The 21,734-nt window shown below is 40.5% G+C and overlaps 1 protein-coding gene across 1 annotated transcript in view; it reads right to left on the bottom strand.

The window, feature by feature from the left end:
* Window positions 1–21,734, bottom strand: part of LOC147162895 (uncharacterized) — a 106,166-nt gene that overhangs the window by 9,535 nt on the left and 74,897 nt on the right. The window contains exons 4-5 of the mRNA XM_086095156.1: window positions 6,099–6,266; window positions 5,633–5,839 (exon numbers count right to left, since the gene is read on the bottom strand). Of these exons, the coding sequence (XP_085951282.1) occupies window positions 5,633–5,839; window positions 6,099–6,266 (375 nt within the window). The remainder of the gene's footprint in view (window positions 1–5,632; window positions 5,840–6,098; window positions 6,267–21,734) is intronic.

Below are 21,734 nucleotides of genomic sequence, written 5' to 3'. Positions count from 1 at the left end.
AGTGGCCTATTTTGCATGCCATTTACGGCTAATTTCTCATGGGAACAAATTGGTGTATATGCATATATGTCTACTACAACGTGTTCATGCTGACATTCCATATAGTTGGTGAGTCAGTGTTGTGATATAAAATCCACCTATCTCGGGTCACTAAAAGCTCCTTCAGCATGCATTCTCAGTAATGCAGCACTCATATCCTCATACGTTCCCCTCATGACTACGACTGGGCCACTTTCATGATTAACCATAACTCCTTAAGAGAAAATTCATTACATCTTGCCTGGCAGGCACACAAACGCACACACAAACATAAGGCTGCCAATGTTAAGTTAACCACTTGAGGATAAAGACAATAACATACACACATGTTGTTAATATCCTGATGCAACAACTAAAATGGAGGATTTACGGCGAAGCATCATTTGCTTTTGGTTATCGGTGCTGCCCTCCCTCTCTCCATCCATACTGTCTCTCACTCTCTTCCAGCTCTCTGTGGACGATTAATGTGTCCAACAGCATGTGTGTATGTGTGCGCTGACTGTTGAAACAGATGCATGTGCCACCTATGTCAACATGGCCGGTCTCCGGACCCGATGCTGCTCGTAGATAGGACCCTGCCCACAGAGCCACTAAGTCTAGACTCCAGATGTGTTCACACACTCTCAGACCAGTGCGAGTCCAAAGTCATAATTTCTACATGACACACACTCTGATGGACGTTCATTTGCACAGTTTGCCATTAGAAATATGGTTCCTCCCGACAGCTGCCCGCAACCCTTGAAAGAGATGTTACTGAGTTTGTTTTCACAAAATGAAAACAGATACAAACGGTGTAGTTCTTGAACATAGACGTTACATTTTTCTGAGTTCATGGGATATTTTTGTTATTATTATTATTATTATTATTATTATTATTATTATAAGTAGTAGTAGTAGTATTGGCATTTTCTAATGAGATGCATGCTTTGTCTTATTATTTTTATTTTATTTTTTACTTTATCTCACCAGACAATCTCCTAAAATTTGATCAAATGTGTAAAAATAAATAAATAAAAAATAAAGTTTCATAATAGAAGTTTAAAATAAAATAAAAATGAAAAAAAAAACTTGCTTCTTGAGGGAGCTAGCTAATCCAAACAGCTAAACATTCATAAAAAAACTTCACAAAGTCAAGGTGTGCAGTGAAGTTGTCTGTTTACGGTATGCTATTGTGAAAGTGTAAAAACAAACAGAATATATCATCATTCAATATATGCGTGTCATGTGAATTATCGTAAACACCAACAAAATTAGACTATGCTAACAATTAGCGATCGCGATTAGCATGTAACGCACCCGCGATTAGCATTTTAAGTCAACAAAATGCCATCTACAATTCATCTCACATACACATGTTGCATGTTCATTATTAACATTTTTGTTAAAAGAAAAAAAATATGGGAATGCGTCAGTGTTCAGTAGACATGCTCAAGCGGGCTGATCACAATGAATTGTTTCAGGACTCACTATTGTTCGTGTTTTATGTTTCTCCAGCAAAGTGTACATTACTTATAAATCTCCATTAGCATTAAAGCAAGAAGAGGCTATTCAAAAGCTAAAAATCCCCTATTAGTAGTCTAACCTACACACTGCAGCGTTCCGAGTTGTTTTTAACTGTTGTCTATCTATAAAGTAAACTTTTCAGACCGCAAACATTTGGACTCATTTGTTTTTGTGTGAACATACCCTAAAAAGGTTTTCTTGCATGTGAATGACACTGGAGGCCTAATTAATCTATATCACTGCGGATATTGGATGGCGCTGAATCAAAATCCTGTGCGTATACATATGGATGGATGTAAATATTTTGCGGTTTCGTCAGTTCAAAACTTTCCACATCTAAGCAGATATCAAATGTAACGTTGAAATGATGGGCTCTCCAAAGTGCACCGAAATAAACACAAACATATGCTAGCTGCATATGCTCCGTGCGGCTTTATTTAGACGGTTCTATAGCGACGTGACAACAAGAGGGGTAGTGTGTGTTTGTGTGTGTGTGTGATTGTGTCGAGAAAACGTAGGGGTAAGTTGCAAATGTACAAAAACAAGAGTCGGGGAGAGGGAAAAAGTAAAGAGTGAAAAAGTGTTCTGAGCACAGATGCACCCGTTCTCTCGCTATGTGCCGCGCTCGTGGGTATGCTGCCGATCCAGCTATTCTTGTTGGTTTGTTAATTGTTTGTCACCCACCAGGTGCCATCTGTCTGTAGTCCCACAGTCCCCGAGCCATGTGGGCCGGCCTGCCTGGCGCCTGCCAACGTCACTGACCTGCAGCAACCGTCCACACCTCCGTCACACACCTCCTGATCCGTCTGGGATAAATAGCTCCTCGCTCATCTTCTGCGCATCGCCATCACGACTCCCCAATCTGTCCTGTGTGAGAGTGGGGAGTGGGTTGGGAGGGGGGGGGGGGGTGACAGGAAGCCATGCGGAGGGAGGGGGAGACAAATGGGATGAATTGAGAGATGGATGGACGCACGGACGAAGTGCGAATGAGCAAGAAATAGAGATGGATGTCCGCAAGGATAAAAAAGATGAGCTGTACAGTTAATGGTCTGTTTCTGGTCAGTCTGTTGTTGCGAGAGCACAGAGGCTCAAACAGCATGCAGTCTGCTACAATTACTCAGCAACAACTGTTACATTTGCGTCTGCATATGTCTGAACACTGTAGATGTTAAAGCACCACTTTAATCATGCCTTTAATTGCTATATACCACAACAACAACAGTCTGTTCAAAAATGTTCCGCCGCATGCATCACCAAGGATTTAAGTCATCTTGGCGCAGTTTGGACTTTTGGGTAGGAGGGAGGTCACCTTCACCCGGGCCTGATGTTAGGGCAGCCCTTGAGCTGAGAAATGAGACCAGCACGCAGAAGGCCCACAGCCTCATGCGCCACTTATAGCATATAGTGGCCAAGGTGCAATAATAGTGAACAATGCTCTCCTATTGGGCTTCGCTGCAATCCCGGGGCATGTTGGGTCACCTTGGCGAGAGTCCGCCCCCACTTTGGGGCAATGGAAGTAGGCAGCAGGGGTAATGAGGCGTTGAAGATCCAAGAGGGACAGCTTTTGGATAACCCCGTACACACATCTGCATGTGTTTACAGAAAGGACAACGGCTCTTTGCGGGAACCTCTCTGGGTCCAGCATGAAAGAGATACAAGGACACGAGAGCTCGTCACACCGCATATCCCACAAAGTAGTTGCTGCCTTGCCTTCTACGAGGATATTACTAAAATTGTTTGCGTTTTTTTGCACAGAATCAGCTGATTAAAAGCATCCGGTGTGTCACATAAAATACGATGAGGAATGGTAAATGGTACTTCATTTATATAGCGCTTTTCCACCTTACACTACTCATTCACCTGCTGATGACACAGTATCTTGCTCAAGGTTACTTCGACATGCTCACAATGGCATGGGATTGAACCCACAACCTCTGGGTTGAAAGACGTCCGCCGTTTTTTTTTTTTTGGTGCCAAAATGTGTTCAAAGTAAACACATTATTACGATTAATATTGCATTAAATATAAGGTAAGTAGCAAAATCCACCTCAGGGGGCGGCCATTTTGCCATTTGCTGACATCATAGTTGCTCAGGGCTCAGGCAGTGATAGATGAAGGAGGCCAACTTGAGAAAAAAAAAAAATAAAAGTAGAAACTGGTGGAAAAAAATCTATTTAAGTCAAAGTACTCAATTTGAAATGTACTCCAAGTAAAAAGTAAAAGCACTTTATCCCAATTCAATCTAATTTGCTAAAGTAAATGGGCTACACTTAAAATAAAATAAAATGTGTTTTATTATTGATGAAGAGGTGAAATTGAGCAGAGCAAACACATGAAGTGCAGTATAAAAGGTTTGTTTAAAAAACAAAAACTAACAGCAGCAGCTGTTGACCTTATAGTGACCCTTCAGCAACCTCATAATCACTAACATTTAATTGTTTACAGCTATCTAGAACAGGGTTTTCTAAAATAACCATTAAAAACGAGTCACATGCTGCTTCACCTTGCCTACAGACAAAAGCGGTGTTTTCTGATCATGTTCTACATTCTGGCTCTCTTGTAAATTCCCAGTACGAGTAAGATATTAGATATGGGCAAAAAAAAAAAAGTAAAACGGGCAAAGACAACTACAACTAAAAATTTAGTTTATGTTGAAAGTTGTCACAAAAGATAAGAAAATAATGTGACTGGGTAACAACAGATGAGGCCGAGTTATAAACGCCAGCGGCTTTTAGCATCCATACCAAGCCATTTAGTGCATGAAGGTGTGCCACCATGACAACTAAGAGACCATGAAGGTGAAATATGAAGCAGATTAGCCGTGTCAGTTTCAATTAGCAAGTGAGGAACAAACAACCGACTTTCTTGGCGAGGAAGGTTGGATTGAATGCGTCATCACATAGACGCAAGGTCGCAGGGGGTTAGACTTGTTGACTCACATAAGTGGCTTGATAATAACAAGTAACAGCGACCTGACTGGGGTTTGACTTTTTGTCCGGGCATGGATTTTTGGACATGCGAAGAGTTTCCTATTAATGAGTCAAAACCCTTGGAAAGACTTTGGAACGTTATTTCTAAAAAAATAAATAAATAAATAAATAGAACCTCTCATGTGTAATAATCAGTTTGCATTTCCTCCAGTAAATCCGAACTTTGCATTCTTTTTAGTTTAATTTGATGGCTTATTCAGACCGTTTAACGGCAAAAATTGTAATTGTCTGTCTAATCATAAAAATAAAGGTTCGAACATGAGGAAATCATTTAGTGACTTTGGCCCGTGGGAAGTTTGAAAGAATCTCAGCAAAGTTATCATAACAGAGGACTACACAAACACACACAAGTCTGTACGGGAACTTACCATGTTGATATTTGAGACTATAACTACGACTTTTGGATTTATTTGATTATTTACTGTTTCATTTTGCTCCTGACCTTCTTGTTTTGGTTTCATTCGGCAATCTTTGCTGATATTCATTTTAGCCTCACTAATTCATATTTATATGATGTTCTTGTCAACAACATCTTTGTTTTGTTACTGTATTTGCATAATGTGGCTTGTTTGTTAGAGTCTGTGAAGCCTTTTTGAACAAAAGCGTACTTTCTGCAAAAACAAAAAAAAAGAAGCTTGAGCATTTTTATTCCATGTCAAAAGTCCTAAATTGATTCATAGTGAACAGATTTCCTTCATTTTGATATGTTTAGGAAGTGAAAGGTGATTGTTTCTTTCTGCTAGAACATTAATGAGAACAGACAGTCTTCAGTCAAAAAAATAAAGAACATTGGTGCCTTGTTCCCATAAATACGAGTTATGCCGAAGCTGGATGTCGTCCAGCTCGAGCCATGAGGCAACATATTTTGTGTGGGCTTGCAAATAATGTTTGCCCCGACCGCATCTATCTGTTCCAGCCATGGAAAAGTCTTAAAAGTGTAGGTGGAATTCATGTAAAAAAGGAAGAAAAAAAATAGATTGATTTGCCATGGAAGAATTAACTTGAAAGTAAAAATGCAGCCAGGCGAGCTTACTGGACTCCATTTTGCTCACTTTTATTGGAAAAATACATTCATCTGGAAAACAAACACAAAACAGCACCGCTTCTGTTTTCTTTCTCCACCCGACACTCCCTGACGGTGTATTGTCCTAAAGCTGACCAGGCTTGAAATACGACAAGCTCAATACGTCCTCCATTAGTGTGGAACACGGTCTGGTTACTAGAGCAACAACTGTCCTGTCCGGGCCCGCAGCAGTGTGAACGTAACCCCTCGTCAAAGGGTTCAAGCGCAGAAGGGGACCCGAGTTCTGACACGAGTGGGGAAACACATGAAATAAGAGATTAGCGCTCAAAGGAAGAAGCCGTCTTGTGTGCGCAATGCATCCCGAGGAGACGGCCGCCGCTTGGGTGGGTGGCTGCTCGGTCGGGTGGGCCGCGTGAGAGGCAGCCATGAGATGTGTGGAACGCGGGGAGGCAGCCCTAGCGGCGCTGTCACCTCCCCTTGTGTGTTTGTACAAGGGCACGAGAACATGTGTGGGGGGGGGGACTCGGTGTGAGGCATCACACCTGGAGGAAAAGACAACTCCATCCAGCCCCCAGTACGACGGCCCTCGGCTCCAGCCAGTCTAGCCGGCATCTGGAATGGATATGTGGAGATGCTGCAAACTTCACAGCTCCTGCATGGGAACTCCTCGCTCTCACTCCATATGCTGGCACTCAATGCAAACTGGAAAGCTGTGATAAAAGAAGGGGATTATTTGTTTGGCGTTTTAGCAGATATGTTTGAGCGATTATGAGTTGTCAAGGAGACCGATATCCGATACTCACTTTCACTAAAGGGGAAAACATGGACATTCAAAAAACAAAAAAACAAAACAAATTATAATAATAATATTAATAACATACATTTAAGCATATATTTATTGAACAACTTCTCAAAAATGTTTTTAAAGTGGAAGTCAACCTTAAAGGTGCATTGTGCAAAAGGTAATATTAAAGCTTTTTCTACATCACGCATGCTCCAACAATGCCCAGATGAGTACAAAGACTGCACCTATCAGCTTTTATCTTCCCTTTATAGTAGAGTGTGCGGACCCTCACACACCACAGTTTCCTTGGGGAGGGGCGTAGTTTTTCTTACCTCATTTTAAGCCGTGTCTTCGTTTTTTTTCTTAACTGTGGCTGTCGCTTTAAGATCGTGCACGTACACATAGGCGCACCATGAACGAGCCTGACACAGATGCTGCAGTTACGCTTTGGGCCAGAGGTGGCAGTCGCGAGTAAAAAAGTGACAAACTGCACAAAGATCCTTTAAACATTTCTTGACAATAATATGTTATATGTGACCTCACTAGTCTAAACATGAAATTCTGATTAATATTATATTTGTGGAATATGAGTTATGAAGCAAAATCCAGCCATTTTTATCCATCTCAGGGGGCGGCCATTTTGCCACTTGCTGTCGACTGAAGATGACATCAATGTTGCTCAGGGCTCAAGCAACGACCAATCACAGCTCACCTGTTTTCTGAAGCTGAGCTGTGATTGGTTGTTACCTGAGATGTGAGCAACTGTGATGTCATTTTCAGTCAACAGCAAGTAGCAAAATGGCCACCCCCGGGTGGATTTTGCTTCATAACTCCTATTCCACAAACACAATGTCAACCATATTTAGACTAGTGGGGCTGCATAGAACATATTGTCAAAAAAAATAAATGGGGGCGGGGAAGTTGACTTGCCCTTTAAGCTTAGACCATAGACATTTTCCTTTCCAAATGTATAACACAAAGTTGAGGGAGCTGCCAGGGTCACCAGAAAGTTAAATGAAAACTAAAAAGCACCCTATTGTTTTTTACAGTAAACAAAGTTTTCCCCAAATTTCTATTTATCATAGTTTTAATTTCAAACAAAAACAGAAGGTGCAGAGTTTCCAGGTTCAACATCTTCTCTTATACAATTAATTGAAATGTTTAATTAATAATTCCCTGAAGTTTATTATAATTTTTTTTTTTTTAAAGGCTGATGCCGATATTTATCAAAATAATGAATACCATACAATGGATTTCAAAAAGTGCCCAGTGATGTTCTGTGCTCGCCCTGGCCAACTTTATATCATCCACAAATGGAGACATTCTTGTGGTTCTTTATAAATTCTCTTCTGCGTGTACTCCAGCCAGTCAAGTTTGTGTTTCCGCCATTTAGACTGCGGTTAATTTAAAGGGAATGGGAGGAACAGCATCCATTTGCAAGGAAGCAAATCGGTTGTGTTCACGTGCGCGACGACACAAATGCACATTTGTAACTGCACGTGACTGAGAAACTACTAAAAGACAGAAAAAAATCCACAAATGCTTGCAGTTGGACTTACACTGACGCTCGAAAATAGAAGTTAAACTGTTAATATTCGCATAACTGAGGTCATGACATTTGCTTCCAACTCCAACTTTCGCGCCATATTGTCCTAAAATTGTGTTTGAATAACAAACTGTAATGCCCCCTGGTGTTCATCTTCAGATCTCTCACCGGATTTTCCTTTTGTGTATATGACATTACAGTACTGTGCTGTTTTTATCCAGTTATGCCTTTTGGCTTTCACAAGTGTACACATTCCAACAGCATCATTTGTATTAGCTTGAGAAACAATTTCATGTTTATATTGGGTCCACGGTGGTAGACACCCTTTCTTTAGTAAAAGCAGACCGTCTTTTTTTTTTTTTGACAGTCAGCGAGAGATCATGAGTAATCCCTTAGTTATGTCGCTATAGGCCAAGACTGACAGTGGAGTTCCCACGATGCACCAAACATTTTTTTCTTTGCTAAGGGTTCATATTCAGAAAACTTAGATCTCATTCTGCTACTTTAAATATTTGTCAATGCAATAATATTAAAATGATTAAAACCCATTAAAAAAAGGTTTGCACAAAAAAAAAAAAAAGAAATATATGTAGGCCTGTATATAGTTGCTGTATGCTGTGTCGGGAACAAGCCAACCGTGTTGTGAGCGAGACAACGGCAAGGCCCCGCTATGTTTATTTACACAGAGCCACTCACTCACCCAAATAATCAGCCGCCATGGTCCTTTTCTAATCCCCACACACAAAGTCAATTGAGGCAGGTTGAGCTGGCAACAGCCTCGATAAGATACTCAAACACTGACGACGCTTGATCAGCGGGCTGCTGCATCTCCTTCACAGTGTCGTCTGCCTGAACCTTTTTTTAAATCTAACGTGTCACGGATTGGAAGTTCGCCGCCTCATGGGACGCGTCCGTTTACGCTTTGGAACCAACACAAGAGAGACAGAAGTATTGGGACACATGGTCCAATGAGAGGCAAAGAAAAGTTGAGCTTTTCGGCAATGTTGAAATGTGTCAGTGGGGATTAGTGTTTATTGTACTGGAACCACATTTGTTAGGGTGAGGTTAGGGCTCTCAAATTTCTCTACAGCAGGAGTGTGAATTATGGGAGAAAAAGGTACAGTCATGTCCTTTTAATGGTCCGGCGAGAGCCCAGACTTGAATCTGGTTGAGCATATCTGGAGCTCCCCATCCAACCTGACGGAGTTTGAGAAAGTTGCAAAGAGCAATGGGCGAACTTGCCGAAAGAAAAAATGTTTTCAAGCTTATGACATCATGTTCAATAAGACTTGACGCTGTAGTTTCTGCCAAAAGGGCATCAGCAAAATACTGGGCAAAGGTTGTGAACACTAACATAATTATTTTTTTGAGATGTTCGTTTTCAGACCAATACCAGTATGAATGCAAAGAAAGAAAAAAAGAAAGAAAGAAAATGTGACTGTTTGATACATCAACGATTCATCATCTGCATCAAAAAGGAAGATCTTTGTTCACAATTTTGCCATTGTGTTCAATGAAATCTCATACATCAGTACTACAGTTATCAATCAGTACTCCGTATTAGTGAATTCTCAAAAAGTGAATACTGTACTTGCCCTGGTATCGGTCTGATAAAGTGATATCGAAATTCCATGTGAAAAGTGATAAGTGGTTCCGTTTTTTTCTTGTGAGGGAAAAAAAACAAATGGTGTTGGTCCAGGTGCGGGGTGTTGGGAAAATGAAGCTTCATGAAGCTTCATGAAGCACTTGCAATATTGTTTTACTCCTTATATGATGCGCTTGGTTTAAATATAAAGGCTTGTGCAATCGAACGTGATTATATTTTCACTTTAAACCAAGAGTGCCATTTAGAGGAGTAAAAAAATATCGCAAGTGTTTCATGAAGTTTCATTTACCCATCATAATACCATATTATGCAAATTAGCACCGCAGTGAGGTTACAGTAGGGTCATAGTCTGAACAGCTTGCTTAAAGACGTGCTTCCTAGCATTGGCAGTTCACCCAAAAATTATTTAGCTGTATACGTTCACACTTGATTTGTAGTTAGGCGCTCCAGAGAGCCCGAAAAATAGCGTAGACGAACAAATAAAAAGTCACTTTTCTGTCATGTTTTTTTAAAAAAGAATTCATATTTGAAATGGACTTGAGCTGATCTATGATAATGTGAGCCTAACATTCATTAACATTCCTCTCATGACCCTCACTATTTTGTCCACGACCAAGGCGAGCATATATTTGCCTTTCACACCTCTCGTACGGGACGAGGGCAAACGATTATGTGTGTCGGCTGGTGTGTGTGTGTGTGTGTGTGTGTGCATGAGATAGAGCGCAAGGAATGGGGGAATGGAAGGATAAAACACAGCTCAGTGATACTACATAATCTATCTTGCAGCAGCACGTCTCAATATCACAGCATTTCAGACATTTTGCCTCAACTTGGCAATGCGGCGCCACTTCCCCCTGATCGGTGGAGTTATTTCGGTATTGTGTGGCGGGGATGCTGCAGGACGGAGATATAGTTTGCAACGGCGCAGATGGGAGCGGCGAAAGCTCCGGTAGCTCGGTATCGCATGCAAAAATGTTCGGTATGTTCTAACACAGATAAAGCTGACATATTCCGAGGCGTTTCGCAGACAATATCCATGAAGGAACAATCTCCCATCTGCCAGTGCAGCCTCTCTGAAAATCCTCTCTGCCATGCTTGATGAGAAAGACAAAACATTGGCTGTCTCTGCATATCGCTCCTTATCAAGCGCTCTACCTGGGCCTTGCGTGCTATCAACAAACCATCACCCCGCTTGCGAGCTGGAGCTTCTACAAATAAATACAAATGCGATTTCTAAACTGTTTTTCATGGTGTGATGCCCTACAGAAACTATTTATGCATGCCTTCCTGTGGCTTTAAATATGGGATTGGACAGCGGGCGTGAGTGGACAAATCAAGAGATGCGCATCCCCTCCCCCCCCCCCAAAGGAATATCATCTTTTTGCCTTCCCACATCTGCGTGAAGAAGTATTACTTTGTGAGGGGAATGTCAATGGAGTCGCTGCTGTACTGCTTTTCTCCACTTGATGGTGCAGATAGAGAAGCTTGTCCTGTATATGCAAACCCTTTATTTTACCTCTGTCCACTCCACAACCATGTCAAACTTTCACTTTGATCAGGGACACCTGCACTGTGAATGCTGCAGAAGGAATTATTTATTCTTTTACAAAAAAAAAATCACTTTCTGTTACTAAAAACATGATAAATGTTGCATGAGTTTGTTAACTTGAGTACAACCCTATTAGTTGAAAATATTAAGGACAATAATCAAAAAAAATTTGTTGTACAAGATTAAATAATGATATCTCTTGATTTTTAAATACTATGAATGATTATTATTATTATTATTACAGCCTCACATCCCATTCAATATCCCGTAGTAGTTGTCAAAATACTGCCACATTGTTTGTGAATGCCTTGTTGATAAATGTCTACCAATGACATTATTTCAGAACATTTTGTATGCCTTTTAGTACGTGAACAAAACGCTTTATCGTGTGTGTGTGTATGTGTGTGTGTGCGTGTGTCCTTCCTGTCTGTGTATTGTCGCACCTGTGCTCTCTGTCATGATGTTATCATATCCTAAACACCTGCTCCACTGTCTAAGGTCACCGACTACACAAACCAGCCGGCCATCTGAAAATAAGTGTGTGTTTTGCGTGTAAGTGCGTTTGTGTGTGTGTGTGTGTGTGTGTGGGTGAATAGAAAGTGTACGGAGGTCATTTAAACACAGCCTAGCTGGCTAACCCAGCGCATCACTCACAAAGTGCCATGCAACCAAAAAGAAATCAAATAAAAATTGATGTTGCCATGTCACTTGATATGTCCCGTCTGTGTTAAGACGTAGAGTTGATTTATTTTTGTTGTCAGAGATCTGGAAAGTATGAGTCACAGTGGGTTTTTTTTTTTTTTCGTGATGGGCATAACAATTCATAATTGTTGATGAATCGTGTCTTCATGTTTTGTATTATATTTGTACTAATGTATTTGCCATTATATTCTTCTGCAAACAAATCAATCCACTGATGTCCGTGTGCTTCTGAATAAAACAACAGATCTGCCAATATTAAAGCGAAAGTAGTTATCAGACAATTAACTTGTGAAGCGCAATAATAACAGAATGACAACCTCCAGGCTGCCAACAAAACGAGACAAAAAACATATTTTGATAAAAGGTTTCTGAATGAGACTGCAGGACATCACTGCACTGCTTGGATTACTGTGTGGGAGAGAAAAACTGCATTATAATGTTGTGCCTGTTGGTGCTTTCGCAACGCTTTTTTCTCTTTATGACAAACAAGAAAGCTTTTCCGATTGAAGACAATTCCAGCTCTTCAAGCCATAACAAGAATCCCAACAAGTTTTTTTTGTTTTTTTTCACCAAAAGGAAGACATTTCACGCACTGGGAGCCTTTTGATATTTGCTCTCGCTCCCTCTCTCTGCCTGTCTCTTTCCTTTGTGTGCGTAAATCATCTCTTCCCCGCGGCCTGTCTGTGATCATGTTGATGGGAAACAAAGAAATCATCTTGAATGGCACATTAATTTCCTCCGTTCTCCCCCTGCCCTCCGCTTAATGAAATCCCCTCTGCCACGGGGCTCGACGAGCCACACTGGCAAGTCGTCACCAGCCAGTAAATATGTTTACCTTGGAGCGCTACGCTAATGGACTGTTTACTACGGGGAGGCAGCGAGGGCGGTTACAGAGATCAGACAAGCTCCGGGGGTGGCGGGTGCAAGTTCCTCAGACCAAATAACACCTTAACGCTTCTCGTTTTTTTCATTCCCAATGATGGGGTTAAGTTACTCTCGGTATTCCGCCCTGGATTGTTTCCCTAACCCACTCGTTGGATTAGCTGTGGATTTTGAGCATGTAGGGTTACTTTTACTTTTTAATTATTTTGGTCTCGCACAGGGGTAGGGAACCCTGGTCCTCGAGACCCTGTTTTTCATGCATCCCTCCTCCGACACAGCTGACGCATATAATCAGCTCATCAGCAAGCTCTGTAGAAGCAAGATCACGATACTGTTGATTAAAATCAGCTTTGTTGGTAGAGGGAGACATGGGAGATAGGCAGTGGCTCTCGAGGACCAGGGTTCCCTACCCCTGGTCTAGCATATGGGGTTGAAGACTGGATTTGAAGTTTGGATTTGACAGCTGAAGCTGCAGTTCACCATTTTGGACACGTGTTGTTGTGTGCTAATTTTCCTGATCCTGATTATTTGAATCAGGTGCGTTGGAGGAGGGAAACTGAAAGTTAGAGTTGTAGAATTATATATATGTATATATTTTTTTAGGAAAATATACATTTCAGAACTACTACTACGTGGTGAGATTTCAGCTTTGTGCAGATACCAGGGATCATGTTTTTTTTTTTAAATACGAAAATAAAGTATATTTGCAAATCCCCTACAGTAGGTGGCAGTAGTGCTCTCATTGTCAGAGCGTGTACAAGGAGTATTCATTTCTCTGCATAAGTGTACTTTCAACAATTTTACAAACAAATGATACTATTAAAAAATGGGAACACCAGGTATTTATCAAACTTTACAATATATGATCCATTTCCCCATCAATACCGCAAAATGTTTTTTCAGAGGTGCACTTTAAGTGTATAAATCTCAATACTTACTTTGCAGTTTCATACATAGGGCTACATAAAAATAAATAAAAATAAAAATAACACAACTATGTGTTTATGTTTTTTAATGTATTTGTGAAACTTGATTCTTTTATTGTTGTATTTTTTTGCTGTGTTTGACTGTGGGGCACTGTTGCACACCAAATTGCTCTCCTTGCAATAAAGATCAATCTTCAAAGTCCCTTAAGCAAATCTGTATTTATTTATGGAATTGTACGAAAGTGCATGCAAAATCAAAAACGAGGCTGTGAAGAAAACGTTATGAGTAATTTTACAGTAGACATAAAATTCCGCAATGTGGATTCATTTCTGTATCATCATATTTAAATTAGTGTGTATATTGTTGCAGTGAACTTTTGACTTGATAAACTACACATTAAAACAAAGATACTATTGGCAAGTGAAGAAAAAGCTTGCTGAGCTTGTGCATGAACAAATCATCATCATTATCATTATTATCCCTCCATCCATTTTCTTAACCGCTTATTCCTCACAAGGGTCGCGGGGGGCGCTGGAGCCTATCCCAGCTGGCTTCGGGGCAGTAGGCGGGGTTACACCCTGACCTGTTTGCCAGCCAATCCGGGGCACACAGAGACGAACAAGCATTCACATTCACACCTAGGGACAATTTAGAGTGTTCAATTAACCTACCGTGCATGTCTTTGGAATGTGGGAGGAAACCGGAGAACACGGGAGAAAAGCCACCCATTATTATTATTCTTATTATTTTTATTGTTATTATTATTAATATGTATGGATGCATGCTTCCAAGGGCAACGGCAGTAGCGGTCTGTGATAACGCTCCCCGTCTCATCTATGGGTGTCTGGCGCCTGGCAGCACTATCAGCGACTGTGCCTGGATGTGGCCCACACACACACACACACACACACACACACACACACACACACACACACACACACACACACACACACACACACACACACACACACACACACACACACACACACACACACACAATCACAGGACCCTGCAGCTGGTGACAGGCTGCATCTCTCGGTGTGCTGCCAGTCTGTCCAACACAAAGCTCTCTATCCAGCTCTTATCTACAGTGATTTCCTCCCCTGCCTTCAAACTTAGATATGCACTCGGTACAAACAGGGCGTCTGCAGGGTTTGGACCCTGGGAAGACGGCGCATCTCTCAACACGGGTGGCGAGCCAAAGTATGGACACGACTTCAGTTGGGGCAAACTTTCTACCTCCATCTTCTGGGCAACATTTTTTCACACTTACACACAGTCCCTGTTCCATTTCCTGTGATTCATCTCTGTTATTTCTCTATTTTAATCGACCATCCCCCCCTTCCCCTCGCACCCAGACACACACTCCCTTTATTCCGACAGATTCCATCGATTGATTTCCCCTCACTGTGACACATTTGGTGCAGCCGCATGTGGCCTATTAATTATATCCACGGCAGACTCTCGTCACGCTCTTCTTTTTAGCAACAATGCGAGCCCTCATGCGCAAACGACATGCATCTGCCTCGGAGCGGATAACCTCTTGTATGCACAACCCGCCGCATCAGGCCTCACCCACTAGGAGATAGAGGGATGAACCTCGAGTGTGTTTGAGGTAAGCAGGCATCCGTGGTGGCGTCGGCTCCTGGAGTGTGTAATCTGGCTAACACCTGCTAGCTGTGTGGCTCCACTACATGTTCCACAAGAGCCCGAGGAGGCTGATGGTAGATTTTAAGCAAGCCTGCTCGGAAGATTTAAAATGGCCTCACGTTAGCCAAAAATAGGATGCTTGCTGGAACTCAACCCAAAATAATTTTTTTTTGGGGGGGCAATAATATGTTCACATTTTGGTTAATATTGCATTAGTGGAATATGAGTTAAGGAGCAAAACACAGCCGTTTTCATCCATCCCAGGGGGCGGCCATTTTGCCACTTGCTGTTGACTGAAGATGACATCAATGTTGCTCAGGTCTCACGTAACAACCAATCGCAGCGCAGCTTTAAACACAGGTGAACTGTGATTGGTCGTTGCCTGAGCCCTGAGCAACTGTGATGTCATCTTCAGTCGACAGCATGGCAAAAGTGGCAAAATGGCCGGATTTTGCTTCATAACTCATATTCCACAAATGTAATGTTAGTCAGAATGTCATGTTTAGACTAGGGAGGTCACATATTACATATTATTGTTAAGAAATGTTTTATGTTGACTTTCACTTGCATTTATGACCTTTAACGAGATAGCAGTAGCGGAAACATAACATAACAGCATATCTTCCTAAATTAATGGCCAAAGTCAGGTAATGACCAATTACAGCTCACCTGCTTTCTGAGTTAGGTCATGTGATATTTGCAAGCTGAGCCGCTATTGGTCGTTACCTGAGCCCCTGAACATCTGTGTTGACATTTTCAGTTGACAGCAAGTGGCAAAATGGCCACCTACTAAGATGGAAAAACGGGTGGATTTAGTTACTTAACTTATATTCCACAAATGCAATATTAATCAGAATACTGTGTTTAGAATAGAACGTATTATTGTAAATAACATGTTTGGTTTGCCTTCCCCTTTGAGATGATAATGACAATTAATTTGTCCAATGAATTGATGTATACAGTGAGTCAGCCCCACACTGCCGTCATATATATATGAATGAAATATGAAGACATCCACCACACACTGCAGAGCTCAGAATCGATCTGCCTACGCCTGGTTTAAATACACCAAAATTGCATTACACCACCTGCACCCTAAGTTAGACGTGCTCTTTGCAAGTCTAAAATCGAGTTTACTTTTGTAGACTGCCCAATGATTGCATGAACAGGAAGACAAGACCTAAATCACCCATAAACCCACATGGTCATATAGCAAGGTGAAACAATTCTTGCTGATCATCAAGGATGAAAGTTACAGCCAGATGCTGTTTTTATTTTTTTAATCCGGAGGGGAGAGGATGTCTAGTCACCCCACAAATGTTCCTGACTTAAAAGAAAGAACAAAAGCAAGAAGAACTGACGGAGGCTGATCTGCGCACACACATCTTGGCCATTGTGTGTGTTTGTGTGCATCTGGCAAATAATACAGTAAGCTTTCTTTGTAGTTCTGTTTTCATTCTTCTTTGTATTTAAAAAAGCAAAGAAAAAGTTTTTAATGACTATAATTATTCTATTACATTAATATCAATTCAAAAAGTCATGCAAGTGTACGCTAGCCCTAAATGGCCATCCTATCGTCTACTTTGAGGCTGGGGAAGACACTTTAAATATTAGAGGTGATGTTCAAAGGCAATCCACGGTGATGAAAACAAGCGGACACGCTGAACAGCTGCTGTTGAGGATATTGTTCAAAAAAAAAAGGGGGGGGGGGGTAACACACAGATTTAGAACAGATTACAGAGCCTTTTCCTCCAGGGCTTCCATATTCCAGATTGACAGTGTGGCGGATTGTGAGATCAACCTGGAGATTTTCATATGAAAAGATGTTTTCCATCAGAGATTAACGGCTGTTATTATTCATTAACTTTATTCCCCCCCTCCCACACACACACACACACACACAATTGTCCCTCCATCATCTATTGCAAAGCTTTGTTTAGCCATGCACCGCCAGTGCCGTAAGAGCGCAGGAATGAGGCAATCCCGACACAGTATGCATGCAGAGATCTGGAATGAGAGGATGGAGGAGCACATTGAGGCGTTTCTTGGCGCGAAGGCACAACACTTGCAGGGCCATGCTTTACATCATACCATAAACAAAGGCTGGGGCTCATGCATTATTCATTGGCAATAATAGTGAGGGGCGCATACATAGAGCAGATACATTAATCATACGATCATCTGGAGTTTACACTTGCTCATACTGTAACTGTTGGTTTGTTTGTATACATTAGTTGATTATTTGTTTGATCGCTGCTGCTGGGGTTGCCCATAAAATTCTATGTAGGCGGATGCAAAGGAAAACATTGTTTGTTTTATTTGGTTGGGGTTTCCGTTTGATGCATGATTTATAGTCGTGTTTTGAATTAAATGTAAAATAAAATAAAACCTTCATGCACTTCCTAATACTAAAATCGTGTAAAATGAAACCACCAATACTATTTAAAAACACATTTAACCACTTACATCATCTGGAGCAATTCAGGCTCTATGTTTGTCTAACATTATGACAAAAAACATAAACCATGCAAATAACATACTCAACACAGATGATGATTATTAACATTATATTATATTATTATGCTGCAGAGGTTTTGCTAGGAGAAGTCGACTGTAACAAGTTGACCAACCAATTAGTTTATGGGAAAAAGTTGACGCGTTGGACCTTAACGACAAATATAAAATCTGATTGCTTTAAAAAAATAATAATAATAAAAAGTCCTATTGGTGATATATATAGTTTGAATTAAAGAGGCTAGTCAATTGGATTGGCATAGCAAATAAATAAATAAATAAAATAAAATAAACTATCATCCACATACACTTACTGGAAGCGGTGCAGGCAAGTGAAATACTACAAAATTAAGAAAATAGAACCCGATAGGTATGAATGCAATTTCGTTAAACAAATATTGGAATTGAGGTTGTAAATGTGGGCCAGCGCTTCTGACGGCGTTTAAGCCAACAGAGAAGGCCTGATGATGACCCACTGATAATTAAACAGCATTGGGCAGCCTCGTGTGTATGTGTAAATGTCATTTAGCGGAAGACGGACCAAGTGATGGAAAAATGAAGCTCCATGAAGCACTTATATATAGAGAGAGATTTTTTTTACTCCTCTAGGTGGTGCTCTTGGTTTAAATATATATATAAATTCCACTGCATATTTAAACCAAGAGTGCCATCTAGATGAGTCCAAAAATATCACAAGTGATTCATGAAACTATCATGAAGCTTCATTTGTCCATCACTACGACAGTGGACAGTTAAAAATAAAAAATAAAATAAATAAGTTTGTTCAATATGGTCGGTTAATATAAAAAAAAAAAATACTATAAACAAAAAAATCTAAACAGCTACATCAGAAGCAATTCCGGTGTCCGTGTAAATGTGTATTGGGTATGTGTGTGGTATAGGTACACAATACTGGGTGAATGCATGTGCATGTGCACGTGCTGCTGTGTGTCCACAGATGATCCCATGCCAAAAAAATGGGGGGGGGGGAGAAAAAAATCCCACAGGGTGAATCAATAGATGAGGCTGGATAATGGAGGCCTGCTCGGACAGCTGTGCTCCGGTTTCCGTGCCCGACAGCCTGGAGGACTGACTGAGTGACTGAGCGAGTGGATGACTCGCTGGCTAACTGGCCGGCCGTGGGGCTTCACTTTGCCCACATGCTGCGACACACCTGCTAAAGGTGTAGAGCGGCACACACTGGTTAAGGGACAACACCTGATCACGACTCACTCGACGTGATGCACAAATTGAGGAGGTTTGGGTTTTATGATGCCATGAGGATCACAATCGTGCGTGATGAAAAAGACAAAGACGATGGGCAAAATGTCCTCATGAGAACTTTTGAACATAAGCATTACTGCTCATACTAGGCTGAAGTGTAATTTTCTATTATTAAACATAATTTAATCAAACAAAGAAGACATTCCAACCATATAGCGCTTGGGCTTTGAATGCTAATGCCTAAAGTAACGCTAATGATGAAGGAGAAGAAAATGGTCTTTAAAAAAAAAAAAATCTGCACAGGCAAAGTTACTTAACTCCTCTCCACACGTTGTTAATGACGTCTTTTGTCAAAAAAGCCGATGCTTTTCTTCTTTTTCAGGCTTTGTAGAGAAAGGATGTGCAAAACTTTATTTTGAAGAGTTGTTGCTAAAGGAGGAAATACTTCCAATAGTATTTACGAGAAATACACCCATCGACAAAATCAAGGCAACGTTAATATAATAAACAGTATTAGCATTAGCATTGCATTTTTTTGTATGAATTTTTTAAATTTATATTTATGTTGAAAACCGTCACGCAAAACAAGCTCAGATGCAAACACCAAACATTTCGATAGTACGTTAACAACTACATCAGCATGTTTGACCTTCTTCTTTTTCTCTCTCGCTCTCTCTGACGGTGGTACAAATAAATCTTGCGATTCATTTCCTTAAGTGCAGCAGTCATTGATCTCGGATTTACTAGGTCACAAAATGTCCAATGAATATCAACAAGCCCTCAGCCTTGATGGAAATTTTATTACAGTGTTACGCTCATATATCAAAATGCTCAATGATGAATTCCCTCGGGCGAGTCTGGTTCTACTGCAAAGTTTGATTTAATGAATGAAAAATGAATGATTTTTTCTTTCACAAGCACAGCCTCAAATCAAAGTCAGAATTTTTCTCTCAATCTGACCAACTCCAACAAAACTTTTTTTTAATGTCCTTATTTCATAACGCTACACGGTAAATTCTGTAGAGTAAATTTGACTATTTAGAGTGGGACCAAATAGACTCAGTTTATTAATAATAATAATTACACTTGGAAGAGAGTAAAATAAAAAAATTGGGAAGAAATTAAATAAAACTCACTCAAGGGTTTAGGAACGAAGTCACGGCCTTCAGCTTGGGAGACAGCCAATCTACTCCCTAAGCCACGCAGCTGCTGCTGTGTGTTAGCATATCACTAGTGTCAGCTGGAATATTCCTAAAAACGAGGTTTAAGGTCTCCTCTCGGAGATAAGGAAACAGTAGGAGGGGCGAGGTGAGCGTGAGTCCGTTCCTCGACCCTTGAGTGACTTTTATTTAATAATTTTTCAATTATTTATTTTACTCTCTTCCAAGTGTAAATATTAACCTGCTCTAAAACTGAGTGTATTTTGGTCCCACTCTAAATAAAGTCAGGATTTACTCTAAATAGAGTCAAACTTACTCTACAGAATTTACAGTGCATAACACTCGTGTCTTTGTACAATGTTGTTGTTTTTTTTTTTTTTTACTCACATTCAGACTTTATGCTTCATGTGGAATATTAATACATTTTAAACTTCTCATCCTTCGACACATATACAAAAGACAAAACATCTCTACGACCTTGAGAGTGAGGAAAGAAGACATAGGACACTACATCAGATGACAACCTGATCCTCCTCAATGGGTCAATGTCCAAACAGGTCAACAATGCTGCATGAGCAAACGGGTCACATTAGAACCGCTGCCTTTATGTGCGTGTGCGTGCGCAGCAGCTTAAATGGGACACCGCTGAAGCATGTCACCGAGCCGATCGATGGACTCAGACATCTGCTCAGTGATGGTATGCAAAAGTGTGTGCGTGCGCGCGCGTGTTGTCCTTTGAGTCATGTAACAGTGCACTGCCTTTGTAATAGAAGAGGAGAGTTCCTGTACTCATTTATTGATGGCAACATCCAAGACACATTCAAGCATGCGAGTCAAAATGTCATTTCGTGTACATTCTCTCAAAGTTTTCTGTTTTGATTAGCATACGGAGCATGGTCACTAAACTCCCTTTATAAAACTTCCATCACAGTCTACAGTGCACATTTGCATCACCTATTGTACACTGGTATGAGGTATTCACACATATAATGGGATTTAGTTATTCAATTAAGAGGGATCTAATATGGAAGGACTGTATTTGGTCAAACATTTTCTGTGTATGGGACTATAGTCTATTGATTAGTCCAAAAAAAAAATCACATATAAAAAACACTGACTGAAAAAGAAAAAATCTGTTGGGTTTGATTTGTATGATGATTAAATCAAAAATTGGTATGCTGATTCCAAAATGGCACTTTCTAGCAAGTCAAGTTTTTTAAATATCCAAATAAGCACAATTCCAGTCATTAGCATCATATGCTACAATCCTCACATTGAAGACTCCAGAAAGAGCTATAAACATATTTTTTTTACAATTACAGTAGTTATCCTTTGTAAAAACATACCAGTGTTAAATAAACATTGCAGTCTTGCCCGTTTCTGTCATATTTAATTGTTTGTCAATATTTGAAATGTTTTATAAAACAAGAAAAATACCTGTTGAAAACAATATTTTTCTTTCTATCTTTCTTTCTTACAAACAGATCAGTTTTGGATTTTGCACCAAAAAATTAGGTAAAAACAGACCTAACTCAACAAAAAATGTGTTCCCTGGCAATAATAATGCTTTATATTTTTCAGATGCATCTGTTGTAGGGCCGCGTTTAAAAAAATCAAATAATCAATACCAAATC

This window comes from Leptonotus elevatus, chromosome 14, assembly GCF_054856555.1.
Source record: "Leptonotus elevatus isolate MCC_2025b chromosome 14, RoL_Lele_1.0, whole genome shotgun sequence".
NCBI lineage: Eukaryota > Metazoa > Chordata > Actinopteri > Syngnathiformes > Syngnathidae > Leptonotus > Leptonotus elevatus.
Note: the sequence above shows the minus strand (reverse complement) of the source record. Positions and strands in the feature narration are given on the sequence as shown.